The following is a 16249-nucleotide window of genomic DNA, read 5'->3' as shown; positions in this document are numbered from 1 at the left end:
GCAATCAAGGGAGATTCATCTGTTATTTTAAAGTTTCAGGGTCAGAGTCCATCAAATCCGGCCTTAGCGAGTCCGTTATGATCCTGTGCATTAATGTCCCCTCTGAAATGGTGTTTTCATTTTGTTTTTGTGGTAGGTGGGTTCAAAGTCATTAAATGTTTATTCCATGTGTTATTTGTGAAGAACGTATGGAAGCTCTGAGAAGCAAGTTAGAAAAAACAGATCTGAAGATCATTTTAATAAATCTGATGTGAATAGTTTTCTCTCCCGAGGACTTAAGAACAAGTTAAAAAAAAAAGAGTAAAACAATCCTGCCAAAATGTTTTTTCACACTTAACAAAAAAACAAATATTAGCCAGATCTTTTTTCACCTGTTTTTACAATGATTCAAATAAGATAAGCAATATAAAAGACTGTAGTGAAATAAAATAAAGGTAAATAAAATAAATTAGAAAAAGAATTCTGCCAAAAAAAATTTTTTACCTGCAAAAAAAAAAAGGGCTGGAGGAGAAGAGTAAAATAAAAAACTCAGAAATTCTCTAACATTTAAAGATATAATTCATTTAAATAAAAGTTAAGTCTCTATCTATCGCCGAATGAGGTAACACAATGGTGATTGAGCCTATGGCCCACTGATGAAAGCCTTTGCATTTGCAGTATTACAGACTGGGTGTCTGTGGCGACTTTCACGGAAAAAATCACAAGCGGCGCCCAGTTAGTGACGCGTTTTCCATCAGCCAGCAGTGGTTGGTCTGCCAGAGAGGGTAGGCGGAGCTAAGCGGCTGCTTTTCCGCTCTCTGCAAGTGTTGCGAGTAAACAGTAATCTACTATGGCTGAACAAACAAAGAAAAGATGGATGACTACAGATACAACTTCAACAATAAGTGAAAATCCAAAGAAACAGAAACAAACTCGATGATCAGATGAAGCAAACAGTCTAATCAAGAGTTACAACTGTAACAAAGGGAGCCAGCAATTGACGTCTTGTTAAATTGGGAAGAGTGCTCTCGTAATTAATGATTATCACCAGTGGGAGGTGCTCAAGAGCACTACACTGAAATAATCTAGACTGTATCTTTAAGTCACAAATTTTCGAGAATAAACTCAGAAAAGGTTTTGTCAGGGAACCCCACTGCTTCTCACTATCACACACCCATTCAAAGATCCCATCGACTATAGTCTGATGACGATAGCCTCTGGGGACAACAATGAACATGTCGGTGTGTAGCCAGCGGTTGGTGATAAGACTTTTTTCCGCGTGCTGCATTGTTTATAGAAAAAGAACAAATTTCTCTTGTGATTGACTTTAACGGGTCTTACCTTCGCTGAAATTTCAACATCATGATGCAGATAAGTAACAAATGAAAATGAAGCTTTGTCAGGTTTGTCCTCAAGAGGAGAAAAAAAACTACTTTAAAATGCTCGTTGTTGAACGGAGGTCGGATCCATCATTTCTGATGCATTAGAGGAAGTCGGGAAATCTGAACACTGAACGGCTTTCGTGACACAGGGTCAAGGGTTGAATTTTAGATTGTGATTTCAGCCCTGAATGGCAAATTATGACTTTATAATCTCATAAATTAGCTTGATGGGGTTTTTTTCTCATTTTTGGCAATTTTTTAGCAAATTTACAACTTTAATTTGGGAACTTTCAAGTTTTTTCTCAGAATATTTCTCTTCTTCCTGGCTTTTACAATGGCCATAATATGCTGTCGTAGTTCTCCATGTGGCAACCTTTTTTCCCCACGTTTCACAGAAAATTACAAAAAAAATGTTTTTAATGATCCTTGAGAAATCTTTTTATTTATACTTGCCAATTCTATCTTTTGCATGTTTCCAAAGACAGATTAAAGAGAAATGCAGAAACTCCTTTTACTACCTGGTCAAACTTTTTTCCACCAGTCTCCCAGATTATTACATTCTTTATTAAATAAAAGTCATAAACACAGTGGTGAAAACTGAAATCATTTTTCTCACTTACCTCTCGGGGCTTGTGTCTAAATGGATGGAAACGTGTAGTTCTTTGCACAGACCTGATTAAAACACAAGGACTGCCTTTATATCTGCATGCTTTAAGAATAGTGAGTGATAAACAGGGAGGTCCCGTCCTGTGAGGTGAGGACACAGTGGTTTGTACATCACATGCTTGTCGTTGATGCTTGCTCGGTCTGACTGTATGATATCCATCACTGAATGCCGTCTGATCTGAGAGTTTTGCTTGCTGAAAAGGTTGGTTGTACTCGTGTGGATTACCTCTCACCCTGCCTGTTTATCCTTCAGGGTCACAAATGAATCTGAGGGAATCAGGAGATTTGCGGTCACAAGGTCAGTACACGTGTTGCAGCTGCTGTGATAACAATAAAAACATAGATTCAGTATAAGCTCATTTCTGATTTCAATCAAGGCAAAAAAGTATATTTGCTCAAGTTAACTCTTTGAAGCCCACTTTTCTCTGTGAATTCCTGTTCATGTAGTGTTATTTCACAATGATGCAATAGCATAAATAGTGAGAAAATAATTCTTAAATCTTTTTCTTTAATGTGACAATTGTCCTTAGTTGTTTGTTTGTAGTCTTCATGCTATATTTTTCCGGTTCTTCCCTTTCTCCGTAGTTGCCATCTACCTGGGAATCAAAAAGCGTCCGAGCCCCGGGCCGTCGGACGTGGCTGGGATCTGAGAAGTGGTGGGCGGCGGGACCCTGCGGAGGTGGTACTGGCTCTGCGGGAGGCGGCGCTCGGATGTGGCTGCCAGGTCCACCTTGCCGGCCCCTTTCTGCTGTCCTGCACCCACGGCGTGGCGGGGGGCCGCGTGGCTTTCGAGGCCGAGGTGTGCCACCTTTCCACGGGCACCTCCGAGACTTCTAACGGGGTGCGCTACACGCGACTCTGGGGGGCACCGCTAGCTTTTCGGGACATTGCCACCCAAATCTCTAAGGACCTTGAACTTTGAACCAGAGGGGGTGTTTGCGTACCAGTGTGTGTTTTTGTGTGAGTGAGTGTCGATGTGTGTGCGCAAAAGGGAGGGGGGTGGAAACAATCAAAGAAAAAAAAGAAGGGGCGAGGGGCTGGACCCGAGAGAAAAGACTTCTCCTTCTGTCTCTTTCATGACTTACCCCCTCCCCACACACACACAAGCACACACACACAGATACACACACACCTGACCCGTAAGTCACAGAGACTGAAGCACCCCCCTCCACCCAATCACCCCACCACGCTCAGCCAACCTCTTCACTGAGCGTCTGCACCCACTGGACCTGGATCAGACAGAATCTAGTTGAATATTTTTTATTGCTACTCTAGCCATAATGACTCTTATTTTGTTATTTATTGCTCTGATCATTGTTTTTACCCACTGTCACGTTCACAGCTACAGAAAGCATCATCTCATGTGTATCAGTCAGTCCTTTTTTAAACTGTTCTTTTATATGTCACCTTTACGCACACCCGCCATTTTCTTTCCCTTATGGATGACCTGATTATCTGCTGACTCTTCATCACCTGGGGACACTAACATGCACACAAACGCTGAGATGGTGCGACTCAGTGATCAGATAAGCAGCCGCAGAGGGTTGCATTGCTTTGATTCCTGTACATACAGCAGTGCAGGCTGGATTAAGGTCAGTGAGAGCAGCGTTGACAGGCTTTTGAAACAGCCAATCAGAGGCTGAGCTGGAGTACAAATCAGTCTCTTCCTCCAGCTGGTAGAGTTGTTGCCTCTCAGTCACATCACTTTACCTGCCTGGGACTTGCAGAAATGACAAATTAACACCTTAATTTACAAGATTTGTATGAAAATAATAAGAGAATAGTTTGGTGCAGTTTTGTTATGAACCACTCTTCAACTGTTAATAAGAATTGGCCGTAGACAATGGGAAGTCACCAATTGATCTACTGTTTTGAAACCTCGAGCATTTTGGCGGTGGCCATTTTGGTTTTTGGGAGCTAAAACAGACCATATTTGAATGACAGGGTGCAGCTGGAGAGGAGCAAGGGGTTAGCAAGTGTTACGTAATCATCTAACGCTAGGTTGTGGGGTTTGCAATGTTAATCTGTAATTAATGGTAACTGTTAATTTAATTGAGATGCTTAAATCGGCCACGGAAAAGACTTGGTGTTAAAAAATAATTACTTGCCAAAAAATGTAGAAGTAGCAATGGTAGCAACTTTTCAATCACAAGGTAGCCACACCCTAAAGCATAGCATTTTTTATCATGTATTTTACAATGCATTGGACAATAATATACAAAACGAGCATCATGCTGTTGAATAAGACTTGAAACTAGAGATTGAGACCATTAAGTCATTAGGAAAATGTTTACTGAGGTAAAAGAAAACAAGTCAGAAGGAGGGTCATTTTCGCGTTGACTTCCTAACATTGGACTTTGTGTACCAGTAGAGTCGCCCCCTGCTGGCCTTTAGAAGGTTGCAGGTTAAGGGCTCTTCTGCATTGGCTTTCCTTTTCAGACCTGGAGGCTACGTCCAGTTTGTGGCAACTTAAGCGGAAAAAATCACAAGCGGCGCCCAGTTAGTGACGCGTTTTCCATCAGCCAGCAGTGGTTGGTCTGCCAGAGAGGGTAGGCGGAGCTAAGCGGCTGCTTTTCCGCTCTCTACAAGTGTTGCGAGTAAACAGTAATCTACTATGGCTGAACAAACAAAGAAAAGATGGATGACGACAGATACAACTTCAACAAGAAGTGAAAATCCAAAGAAAAAGAAACAAACTCGACGCTCAGATGAAGCAAACTGAAAAGGAAAGCGACCGTCAGCCAGGAAAATCAAGCGTTACAACCGGAGCCAACCGTGGACGTCACACATGCAGCACTGTCTGGATATCTGGGAAGTGTCCTCCCGCAATTAATGTTTATCGCCATAGGTGCCGCCAAAGAGAACAAAACTGAGATCTTCAAGATTATAACTTTAATGTTAAACCATTTTCAAACCATTGCAATTAAATGCTTTACACTGCTGTCTCTCCAGAAGAACAGAGAGGCCGACTAAAGAAAGACTATAAGCACACATGATGCTCTCTGGTTAGCTGGTTTTGTTTGTCTGTCAGCGCTGGTCCTCCCACCCTCTTCCATTCCTTTACCTTCGTTTAAAAGCGTTGTACTTAGGATAGCAGAGACGTCTTTTCCAAACTCAAAGCCCTCAAATAACAGATGTACTGTACAGCCCTATTCAGACAGGACTAGTATCACCTGGGGATGTGATTTCATTTTGTGCAGTGAGATTAGTCTTCTCAATTTGCAGCAAAAGTCCAGACATGCATCTTTAATTTGTAGTGCCGCCTCCAATCTTGAGAAGAAGCAGAAAAAATGCATTTTGAAAACAGGAAAAATAGATTTGTTCTGCACAGGACGAATATTGTCACATGACCTCTGTGTTTGGAGAAATGTTGATGGTAATTCGTGGTAATGTGACTTGATTGGGATCACAGGCAATCTCTGCAAATCTTACATTTTACTAAAGTCTCTCTGGTAGTGCTAGTGTCTTGTGAATAGGGCTGAAGTTTATTTTCAGTGCAATGCAATTCTTTGGTTCAGGTCTGTGCCATGTGATCTCACCTCAGCCGTCATCTCAGTATGTTAATGGGAAACACCAAAAGCAGAACAGCCAAGCAGTGAAACCCTTTCAGATTACACACTCTCCTTCTCACACACACACACACACACACACACACACACACACACACACAGATGTCCACCCTCTCCTGTCTGTGGCACAGTCACTAAACTGGTCTGTGGGGCTCAGGGGGGAGTATTCTGAATCTGAAAGGCACGATGAAGGCTGTGTGTGCACAGTGTTTTCTTTCTGTTAGTCCAGTTGCCTTTAAAGTGAACAACCCCCAGCGCCTTCATACAGAACATGTTTAATGTATTTAAAAAAAGAGAGAAAGCTTTCTATTCTCCCTCCCTGTTTTTAGTGAAAACGTACTGTGATATTTACGTAGGCTACAGAGATCATGTTGTTTGGCTGCTGATTTACTGTTGATACTATCTCTCAGTTGTGGCTTTGCTCATGGTGACCCAAAACAACCCCCATTTCCTTTCCCACCCATCCCTACATTCAACAGAGACGCCAACCTTAGCTGTCCACCACCTTCGTATGTTACACCGACTTTTTTCTATCGTCACAATGAGCGTTTCCTCGGCTCCTCGTTTGAGACCCTGTTTTCTGGCAGGGAGACACTCAGCCGTCATGATCACTCTCACGTTGTAGACCCATGTATGACATCTTCTCTGTCCTGTTTGGTGTATGCTGCTTCATGGAGCAGACACCAACATGGCCGCCAGGAGTCTGTCCTTGTCCTCTCCCTGGACGTGTCTCATTGTGGTGTATATTAGCATTAGGTAATATAGACCTCAATGCACTTTGCTTTGACTTGAATCAGCTCCTTCCAGTGTACCTGTACAGGTAATACCCAGAACTAGCCACTGGAGGGCGCCAATGTCTTAAATGTGAAACACTTCAATTTGTGGATATTTGCACAGGTACTTTATTTATTTTTTAGAATAATATCATTTAAAAAAAACAGGATTTATATCAGTCAGTTGATGGCTGTATATAAAATATATGAATATAGTATATATCTTAGAGCTCAAGGTTTATTTATAGCTAGAGCAAGGGAAGTAATTCTAGTTTAAAGCAGATTCTGTCAGTGACAATGGGGAACAAAACCAACCTGCAATCCTGCATGACTTCAGAGTTTGGGTTTTCGGGGAAAAAAATGAAACATGATGCACACCCAAGATTGGAAGCTTTGTGAAATACAGAGGATCGTTTTTAGACGAGTAAACACAAAGAAACGGTGCTAAATGTAGCATCAGGTCCTTTCCCCTTTCACAGAAACAAAAAAAGCAATGACTACAGGATTGCTTCGGTACGCTAAAGAGGGCTCCTGAGTTCTTCAAAGTATTTAGATATGCCATGAAATGAACCACAGCGTACAGCGTGTGAGAAAAATGTTCAGTTTTGGCTCCTGCAAGGACACGTACATTGAGAATAGATTGTGTTGTTTGGTTCTATATTAACTTGAATTCACTCTAATAAGTCCCCGACATGTTGGAAACCCTGGGTTGCACTCAAGCCATAGAAACGTTACGTTACTGTCTCCTGATCGAAAATATGAATCAGGTTGTTTGTGAAACGGGCTTAAAAGCTAATAAGTTAGTGTGCAACAACTCACTCTTAGTATAAGATGGATGAACATTGTCTTAAGGTGGAATCTACTGTGAAAAATTCTTGAAAAGAGTTTTGTTGAGTACCTGAGTGTGTTACTGGTCAGGTTTAGATGGTGGATGGTTCAGTATTAGGACCCCAGGGGGCTCAGTATTTAACATGCACTGTCATTTCAAAACTGATTTTGAAACAGTTGATGTTATACTCAAATGAGACTGAAGAAACACACACAGTTTGACCTGTATGAGTAATTTTACATCCTCTACTGTTTAATTCCTCCCCTCAGAAACAAACTGTAAACTGAGATGGAGTGGTTGTGGTATATAAGGAGAACATGGAGCTGAAGATTAATAAAATTCACTGATGTTGGCAGTTTTTCCTTCATTTTCCTGTCTTGTTTTCATGGTTACATCATACAATCTGGATATTGTTTCTCCAGCCCGACCGATATGGAGTTCTTGAGACTGATATCAATTCTGACTTTAGAAGGATAACATACATTTTTAAGCTTGAATGAAAAGTGACCTTTTCTATGTTGATTTTGCAGCAATATGCAGTCCAGAGTTAATCAAGAGGCCATTTAATATCATTTTAAACTGTCAACTAATTATGGGTGGATCACAGTCTTCTCAGCTGTGATGCTCTGCTACATGTGCTGCAGAGAGTGCTTTGAGTATTTAAAAATGTTTCCATTAAAAATTTTTCAAAAGTTTTCAAATCAGCGTTTATATTGATAAATATATGTGACCCATATCGGCCACTAATATCGGCCAACAGATATATATCAGTCAGGCTCTATTGTTGATAGCTTTGATCATCTGACAATATGACTGTTAATATGTGAAGATTATACATGTTAAACTTGGATTTTCTTGGCCTTAATGTTCCCGTTACAATTATGTATTCAAGTTTCTCATGCTTCAGCAAAAAACCCAAAATGAGGCATTGATTTGTTTAAATGGGGCACTTTTTTATTGAACAGTATGAACATCTTCAATAATTATTACTTTTTATAACAAAAAGTAGGTGATGCCACGTCTGCTGGGCGAGCCCAGCTCAGTGGAGGCTGATCCCAGGATGTTACCAACCAACACTTGAAAAAAAAAGGTCAAAGGACAGAGAAAAAAAAAAGCTGGATGGAAGAAAAAGAGGTGAGCAGAGTCAAGAGTCTCTAGGTGAGCGGCTGTTTCCTCTGCACGCCATGTCAGCTGGCTCGATTTACACATGAATGGTCAGGAGAAAAACATAACATTGTCCCTCTTTACTTCTGGGCGGGGATCATGCTGTCGATGGCCTCTCCCTTCTCCAGCTTCTTCTCCATCTCGACCATGAGCTTGACACCATCAACCACCAGCTGGACCTGCTCCACCTCGGAGGAGCCCAGACGGTCAGCGTTGGAGATGTCAAACACACCACCGACGGAGGCAGTGTCCACACCACCTAAAAGAGACAAGGACATGTGAGATCTAAATGGACCTGTTAGGCTGATCCGCAGGTCTACATGCTAAAGCTTGATCACATTCATACCTGTGCCACGCTTCTGCAGACGCAGCCTGGTGAGGATCTCGTCGAACTTGGCGTGTGTGCTCAGCTTGGCCAGCTTGACGTGGACACCACCACGCAGGCCGGTACCCAGGTTGGAGGGGCAGGTCAGGACGTAGCCGAGATGCTCGTTCCACATGAAGCCGTGGTTGTGCTTCTTGAAAATCTCCTCGATCTGGCAGAAAAGAAGCAGAGTCAATGGGAACATTCACGCTAATCTCAGACAGTCACACCAATGCTAGTTTTGACTTTGAGAATGTACCTTGGTCAGGCCAGTGCAGAAACGCTTGAAGACCTCCCTCATGTTGCCGCCCTTCTGCATGGAGATGACACGCAGGTGATCCTCCTCGTTCACCCAGACCAGGAAGGTCTTGTTGTCATTGTGCCTATGAAGATGGGCGCCGAGGATCAGCATAGGGTACAACACAACCTTCATGCAGACATAATTATATTCTATCATCTGGGCTGGTGACAGTTAATGGTCATACTCACCAGATGCCTCTAGCGTCGGGCCAGTCACGGGCCATACCAGCGCAGGTCAGCAGGGGAGAGACGGGCTTGTCAAACAGGAAGTGATCAGCGATCAGCTGCTCCTGCTCGGCATCAGTCATAGACTTCAGGGGGTAGTACTTTCCCTTCAGCTCGCCATCCAGGCTGGCCAGAGCTGGAGAGACACAGTAGGACATAGTTAGGAAACTGAATGATCTATTGTGATAGTATCTTTTGTTTGGGAGAGGACTAGCTTACTGCCCAACCCTTTGAATACCTTTGCTATCAAACTATTAATAGCTTACCCTCAACGGACAGCTTCTCAATAATTCTGCGCTCGCCACGGCTGTTGTGGGGGGGCAGGGTGAATCCCTTGATGCTGCGACCGGTACGGACACGGCTGGACAGGACGTAGTTGGGGTCCAGGTCGTCACCACCCTAATGACAAAAATGTGATAACAAAGTGAAAAAGAGGCCACAAACAAAGGATACTGATCATCCAGTCAAAGGGGGGCAAATCAATGAAATTATCTAGTCTGTTTATGACTTAAACGTAAATCTGCAAGGACTATAAGTACCACACCTTCAGGTTCTCGAAGTTCAGGTCGGTCTTGTGCTTGTCAGTGGGCTTGTATCCACCATGACGGTCGGAGATGATGGGGTCCAGCAGGTCCTTGAAGACCTCGTAGGACTCCTCATCACCAGCGACGCAGCCAACAGTCATGATGAAGGGGTGACCTGAAAGAAGGGCATGAATAGAGGAGGAGGAGCAGGAGTTAGAAGATGATGACTGTTGTACAGTGTAATGCAAGCTCAAATATATTTCAGCTGTGTGTCTAAATTATTTTTTTAATCAGTTCTCTAAATCAAAGTGTCTTTATGGTCTTACCGGGGTTGTCCACACCAGTCTGGATGACGTCATCCACTGTGTAGCCACTGGGTGTCTGCTTGTCCCTCAACTTAGCATAGATGTCCTTGGTCAGGACCTTGGCCATATGGTTGTTATGCTTGGACAGGTCGGGGAACTCATCCTCAACTTTGTAGTTGAGCTTGAAGTTGTTGTGGGTGTTTCCGAAAGGCATGATTGCTTTCTAACACTGTAAAGAAAGATACACACAGGATAAGCAAATTTAACAAAGGCTCGATTTGATCAGTTCATCAGGAGTTCATCAGATAGCTAGCTGTGTAGGTGATCTGAATATCTACAAAATCTTCAGCATTTTAAGATATGAGATATTCTGGAAGACAGCTGCAGAGTTTAAGCGGTGCCGGCAGAGGAATCCTGGTAACAAGTGTCACTCCATTCTCAGAGGCTCAAGTGTCTGGTTGAAATAGAGTTGGGGGTGTTGGCTGGGTATTTTTAGCACCAGCACATCTGACTGGATACCCTTCCTTTAAATTGTAGACAGCATATGCAGGTAGCATGTTAATTCTCTAGGCGCATGCTCAACCCTAGTTCTCCAATTTGCATGTTGACAAGTCTTTGCTGGTCATGTTTTACACCCTCTTTGTACCCTACTTGTATCCCTGCTCAGCCTACAGGCTTAAAAACTTTAAGTTGCAACTATGTTGGACTCCTGCCGGGAGTCTGACAAGCTGCAGATGCTTCCCTCCAGTCCACTCCACCATTGTCCATAAAGATCTAATTCATTATAATTATCTATGTCAATATGAATGATTCTTTTAAGGAATGATCATGGATGATCACATGAATGATAAAGGACAATGGCTCGCGTAATTACGCACTTGTTACATCTCATGAAATGCTATCTGCAGAGGAAATAAGCCATATGGGTTTCTGAAATTAACATTTTTGCTAAGGCTAATTGTGTTGTAAGCTTAAGCCCAAAAAGCCATCTTAAGAGTGTGACCCTTAAATAGCTAAGCTTAATTACTGGGCACCAAGGCCCTTCAGGCAGTCTCTTCCATGTCTCAAACTGTGAAGCACCTGTCCACATTAATCACTGTTCAAATGACAGAACCACTTGCAGAAAGTAAAAAAACAAATACAGCAACACAAGCTAATGACACAGTAATGCAACTCCTGCAATGCTCAATATCATCTCCATGCATATTTTAACTTATCGATGTCAATAATCTGACAGTATTCAACAACCTCTGAATCACTAAACCACTAAATCTCTTATGGATTGAAACATCCCAGAATTGTTTTGCATGTATCCTTTGGTTTCATCAAAGATTTTTAGTCCTTTGTTGAAGAAAAAAGTAGCGAGTTATGTTTTCCATTCTAAATGTTTGGATTTACTAAATTTGCTCATGCCTCCAAATATATGATCCATCTTCTTTACAAAACTAGTCATCTCTTTGATATTTCTTTACCTGCACACCAGACAAGAATAGAGGTAACAGTCCTTGGGATCAGATCCTGTTCACCACAGCCAAAATAGGGTCACCCAACTCGGTGGGTCTTTGCTCACTGCTTATATACTGGGCAGACACTCAGCCATTGGCTTTTCCATTTTAGTGCCTGCTGCATCCTCATTGGCCAGATGGTCTGTACTGATACTCTGAACAGTTTGTGAAAGGGACGCATTTACATCTCAGTCATCCAAGACGGGAACTGCAGCTGTACCCACACCCCCCACTCACCCCCCCAACCCTACCCCCCTCCGCCCCAAACATAGCACCAGTTGGACGGTGGGAGTATCTGAAAGGGGGGGGGGGGGCGAGTCACAGGGGTGGTTTGGAGGTGGGGGGGAGATGAAGCAACTGCAAAAAGCTGAGCTTCACTATTGCCAAGCATGCTGTGGAGATCAGGGGTCCCAGTGTCAGGCGTAGAGGTTGGAAAGAGTTGGTGCCATGTTTAAAGAATTATTTATCCATCAGGTATCAGTGAAAGTTATCCGGGTAGGAGGAAGGCTGCCTATCCTTAATGGTTAGATTTGGATGGAGACCTTTTTTATGATGAGTAATGGTCTCTGGTAGCAGGATCTTACTGTACTTTGCATATAGAATGCTTGCCATGGGGACTTGTAGTTTGTCAGAACACTCTGTACATACATCCCTCCCATTAGTACACATCCCATTAGTTTGTACAGAATTCTCTGAGGTCCAATTCTGTGCAGCAGATGACAGATGCTCACAACAAAGCTGAAGCTGTTCTTCATGACTAGAGTGAATTTCTGGTCGAGATTATGTTCAGGGATAAAGGACACAATGGGCTGCACAAAAAGTGAGAACTGGACAACATAGACCCTAACTGTAGTCTACAGAACACGGAAATTACATTTGTCTTAACCTCACGTCAAACATTTGAAGGGCAGAGCTTTACAGGAGTTCTTTTCAGAAACCTTTCAAAGAGTCAGTCAGTCTTTAATAACTTTGATATGCCAATTATCACACATCGGACCTTCGATGAGAATACTGGCTGCCAAATGGAAATGTTGAGTATGAAAGATGATGCTGTCTTTGACATTAGCTTCATTAGCTCCTTCCTTGATACTGTATTCTCTCACATGTCTCACACTATTTTACCAATGCATTGGCTCTGCAGCTGCTTCATGTGTTTCTTTGTCGCAGATTTGTTCAGAAAATGAAACTTGTACTCATGTTATGGTTTTTTGTCTTGCCCAATGGTTTCCAGTCAAGCAGAGCCTTCCTATATTGGAGCTTCAATTTGTTATCCAAACGTTAACAAAAGCTTCCCCCACTTCCATGAAGCTTCCTGATATCTATCTGAATGTGACTTGTATTCCAGGTGAAATGTTTCCAGTTTGAGGTGATATGTTCACATTTTCATTGAGGCCTCAATCGTTGCATGTTTGAACAGTTTGAGGCCCTGAACATTTTAAAATGGCGCGGTTGCAAAAAAAAGCCACATGGCTGCCGTGTGACATAAACAAAGGGTTCGTGGACAACCCTTTAAAGTGTTTGGTATTTTGCTCGCCACCGTCTTGTTTTCTGGGGGGTGAGAGGGTGGATACGCATTGGTACACTTTATCCTGGTCAAAGGGTGGTACAGAATTGTCAATCATATGTTGCATACACTGCTTGATTCCACTTTTAATAGGTACATAATCTACAAAATAAACATCATGCTGTGTTGAAGAAGACTTGAAACCAGAGATTGATCTATCAACTTTTTATTTAACTGTTTACTAAGGGAATAAATGAGTTGGGAAGTAGGATAATTTTCTGGTAGACTTTCATAGCATTTTTTCTCTTCTCTTGTCTTTTCTTTTTGAATACATTAAATGAATCCATCAAGTCCGAATCTGAAATACTTCAGGTACATCAACACCTCAAATAAGGGTCCATAGGGGTGTTATCACAGGCGCATTTCAAAGAGGGGGGCGTCCTAACAAGCATCCTCTGTGGGATGTCCCAGCTGTCTCTGACTGGCAGCTGACTGGCTCACACCTGCTTCGTCCAGTTCCCCCGGCCATTACCACCCTGTGTACACGCAGCACGTAGGACCCTCCCCCCTCCCTCCAAAGTATCCAAACCATGCAACACACATTAGGCCTTAACGTCAGGCCTATTGACCGTCTACACTTACTGTATATGTTCTCTAACACTCCTACTGTTGTATTCTGACAATCTCTTTACACTCTTTCTGCTTCTTACGCTGCAGCGTGCAGAGACGTGAGTGTCGGCTGGTCACTGAGCATATGCCCTGAATTGAAACCTCGTCTCCTGTTACACAGCTGTCTGCTGCCTGTCCTCCTGCAAATGGGAGGCCATTAACTCTGACTGGGTTGCACCACAAGGATTAATTTTTAAAGCTGATTTAATCATGGTTTACCTTTATATTTTGATTTATCTAAACCCTTCTGTAGTTTGCTTTTGTTTGACTCTAACCCAGTTGAGTGCTATGATGCTGCTGAATTTGTCTCAACATACCGGCTTAGTAAGGAAACTTTTATGGAGCAAAAAGGAAGATTGGATTAAAACTCAAAACATGGCAGTAAAGGAAATGCAGCTCAGTCAACATTAGATGGCCAATAAGTTCATCTCAAAAGAGGAAAAAGATCTCTTCTGCTGCTGAGCCCTCATGAGCAGGCTAACTAGCATTTAAGCTAACCAGCAATCCATGTAGAGCAGCCAAATATGAACGTTTCCCCTCTTTTTATACTTTCCATGTCCTTACAGAATTCAACTTTACTTTATATTAATTAACTGATTTAATTGATTTGGGGAATGCAAGCTTTTCATATTAATTATCCTCTGTTTCAATTTGGTGTACATCAATAAAGCACTTAGTCTGTAGTTTAACGACAGAACTAAATCTAGATTTACTCTAGATGGATTTGGTAAACTTAGATTAGAACTAAACTTAAAGTAATAATCTCCAAGATTTTCATTTAAATAAATGTCTGTTAAGTCTCTATCGCTGAATGAAGTAACACAATGGTGTTTGAGCCTATGGCCCACTGATGAAAGCCTTGCAGTATTACAGACTGGGTGTCTGGTGTGACTTTCTGGGGAAAAATCACAAGCAGCGCCCAGTTAGTGACGCGTTTTCCATCAGCCAGCAGTGGTTGGTCTGCCAGAGAGGGTAGGCGGAGCTAAGCGGCTGCTTTTCCGCTCTCTGCAAGTGTTGCGAGTAAACAGTAATCTACTATGGCTGAACAAACAAAGAAAAGATGGATGACTACAGATACAACTTCAAAAATAAGTGAAAATCCAAAGAAAAAGAAACAAACTCGACGCTCAGATGAAGCAAACAGTCTAAAAAGGAAAGCGACCGTCAGCCAGGAAAATCAAGAGTTACAACCGGAGCCAACCGTGGACGTCACACATGCAACACTGTCTGGATATCTGGGAAGTGTCCTTCTGCAATTACCGTTTATCACCATAGGTGCCACCAAAGAGAACGAAACTGAGATCTTAGAGATTATAACTTTATATTAAACTCATCTTTGTCGATGTAACCCAGCCTTCTTCTCTGTGCAGGTTTTTACTATCACTCCAAGCACTCATACGCCCCCTTTTCATTAAATAGCATACACCCCCTCACACACCCAAATATTTCAATTACATCTCTGAGACATAAAAAAAATTTGTTCAAGAAATGCAAATCATACAAAGTCACTGTGATTGAAACTTTTATTTCCTGATGTGAGTCATCTCTTCATGATGACAATGCCTCATTCATAGGTCAGAATGGTGTCGATCCCTCAAGTATGTTGGTTTTTCCTTTGTCACCTGTTGATATGGTATGGTATATAAGGAAGGTAAACCGACAACAGTTTTTGTTAACTTTCCATCTGCAGAAGGAAGTAGTATCACCTGCAAATGAGACTCCGGATTGAGTGGCTGGCTGCTGACATTTTACCGAGAGACACTGAATGATGCCCGTCTAGAACAGTTATGCAACAGGGCGGTGATACGATGATGTGCCTTCTACTCATGTCAGCCAGGGAATTCCTCCAGATTCACAAGATGCTGAAACACCCATCAGGCAACCAAAATATTCACTCATTACAGCTCGGACACTTTCCACGTCCAGCAGCATATTGTGCTTAATGATGAAATAATGGAATTATGTGCTCGTGGGGTGTACGGTTTCATTACACAGAACACATTTTTGTGAAACCTTAGAGTGTTGACCTTTAACATTTTCTGTTCTCTTATCCCACAGAGTGTGTCAAAGGAAGTGAGCATTAGTTCGTGGCCTTGCAGGACACTTTCTTGAAACATATACAGCTTGACCCCTACAAAGGAATCCGTGCCAACTGCACTGACCTGCGTCAGAATAGCACAGTGTCAAGCTGCAGCTGCGTCCTGTGCGACACCCCGAGTACTAGGTGGGAGCAGATTATGTCACACTGCACAGGAACAGGACAAATGTATCATTTAAATGTCTGTGCCACGAGAAGTGAGACTTGTCAGCAGTTACTCCATTATGAAACATGATTGGAAAGGTAACATTTTGTGCTTGGCAGCTACATACAATGACAGAGAGAGCCTCTATAAATAACACCTTTATGGCCGTCTATATTTAAAGCGTCTCTCCCACATTAAATTCAACACCTGTCTGCGGAGAGGTTGCCTGGAGATGCAGATCGTGCACA

At 42.5% G+C, this 16249-nt stretch overlaps 2 protein-coding genes across 3 annotated transcripts in view; one reads left to right on the top strand and one right to left on the bottom strand.

Moving 5' to 3' along the window:
• The window catches only part of mark4a (MAP/microtubule affinity-regulating kinase 4a), a 38328-nt gene extending 30763 nt beyond the window's left edge, over window positions 1-7565 (top strand). Inside the window, exons 16-17 of one of the 2 annotated variants that reach the window (XM_069667150.1) lie at window positions 2281-2325; window positions 2613-7565. In XM_069667150.1, the coding sequence (XP_069523251.1) occupies window positions 2281-2325; window positions 2613-2949 (382 nt within the window). In that variant the 3' untranslated portion in view covers window positions 2950-7565. The remainder of the gene's footprint in view (window positions 1-2280; window positions 2326-2612) is intronic. The other variant, XM_069667159.1, reaches the window with a different exon arrangement.
• Window positions 7566-8130: 565 nt separating this feature from the next.
• ckma (creatine kinase, muscle a) lies at window positions 8131-11627 on the bottom strand. The gene is made up of 8 exons (XM_069666896.1): window positions 11553-11627; window positions 10102-10309; window positions 9796-9950; window positions 9518-9650; window positions 9216-9387; window positions 8986-9109; window positions 8709-8898; window positions 8131-8621 (listed from the first exon to the last, which is right to left on the bottom strand). The coding sequence occupies exons 2-8, from the start codon at window positions 10292-10294 to the stop codon at window positions 8443-8445; spliced, it is 1146 nt and encodes a 381-aa protein (XP_069522997.1). The 5' UTR covers window positions 10295-10309; window positions 11553-11627; the 3' UTR covers window positions 8131-8442.
• Between the last annotated feature and the right edge of the window lie 4622 nt (window positions 11628-16249).

This window comes from Semicossyphus pulcher, unplaced genomic scaffold (assembly GCF_022749685.1).
Source record: "Semicossyphus pulcher isolate SPU_LCO1_2020_fin unplaced genomic scaffold, fSemPul1.0.p SCAF_10, whole genome shotgun sequence".
In the NCBI taxonomy this organism is placed as follows: domain Eukaryota; kingdom Metazoa; phylum Chordata; class Actinopteri; order Labriformes; family Labridae; genus Semicossyphus; species Semicossyphus pulcher.
Note: the sequence above shows the minus strand (reverse complement) of the source record. Positions and strands in the feature narration are given on the sequence as shown.

Bases quoted from the DNA above. Each gene is read 5' to 3' on its own strand.
- ckma (XM_069666896.1), bottom strand. From the start codon at position 10,294: ATGCCTTTCGGAAACACCCACAACAACTTCAAGCTCAACTACAAAGTT. The intron at 9,951-10,101 runs GTAAGACCATAA...CCCTTCTTTCAG, and splicing joins GACTGGTGTGGACAACCCCG to GTCACCCCTTCATCATGACT. The intron at 9,110-9,215 runs GTGAGTATGACC...CCATCTTCATAG, and splicing joins CCCGACGCTAGAGGCATCTG to GCACAATGACAACAAGACCT.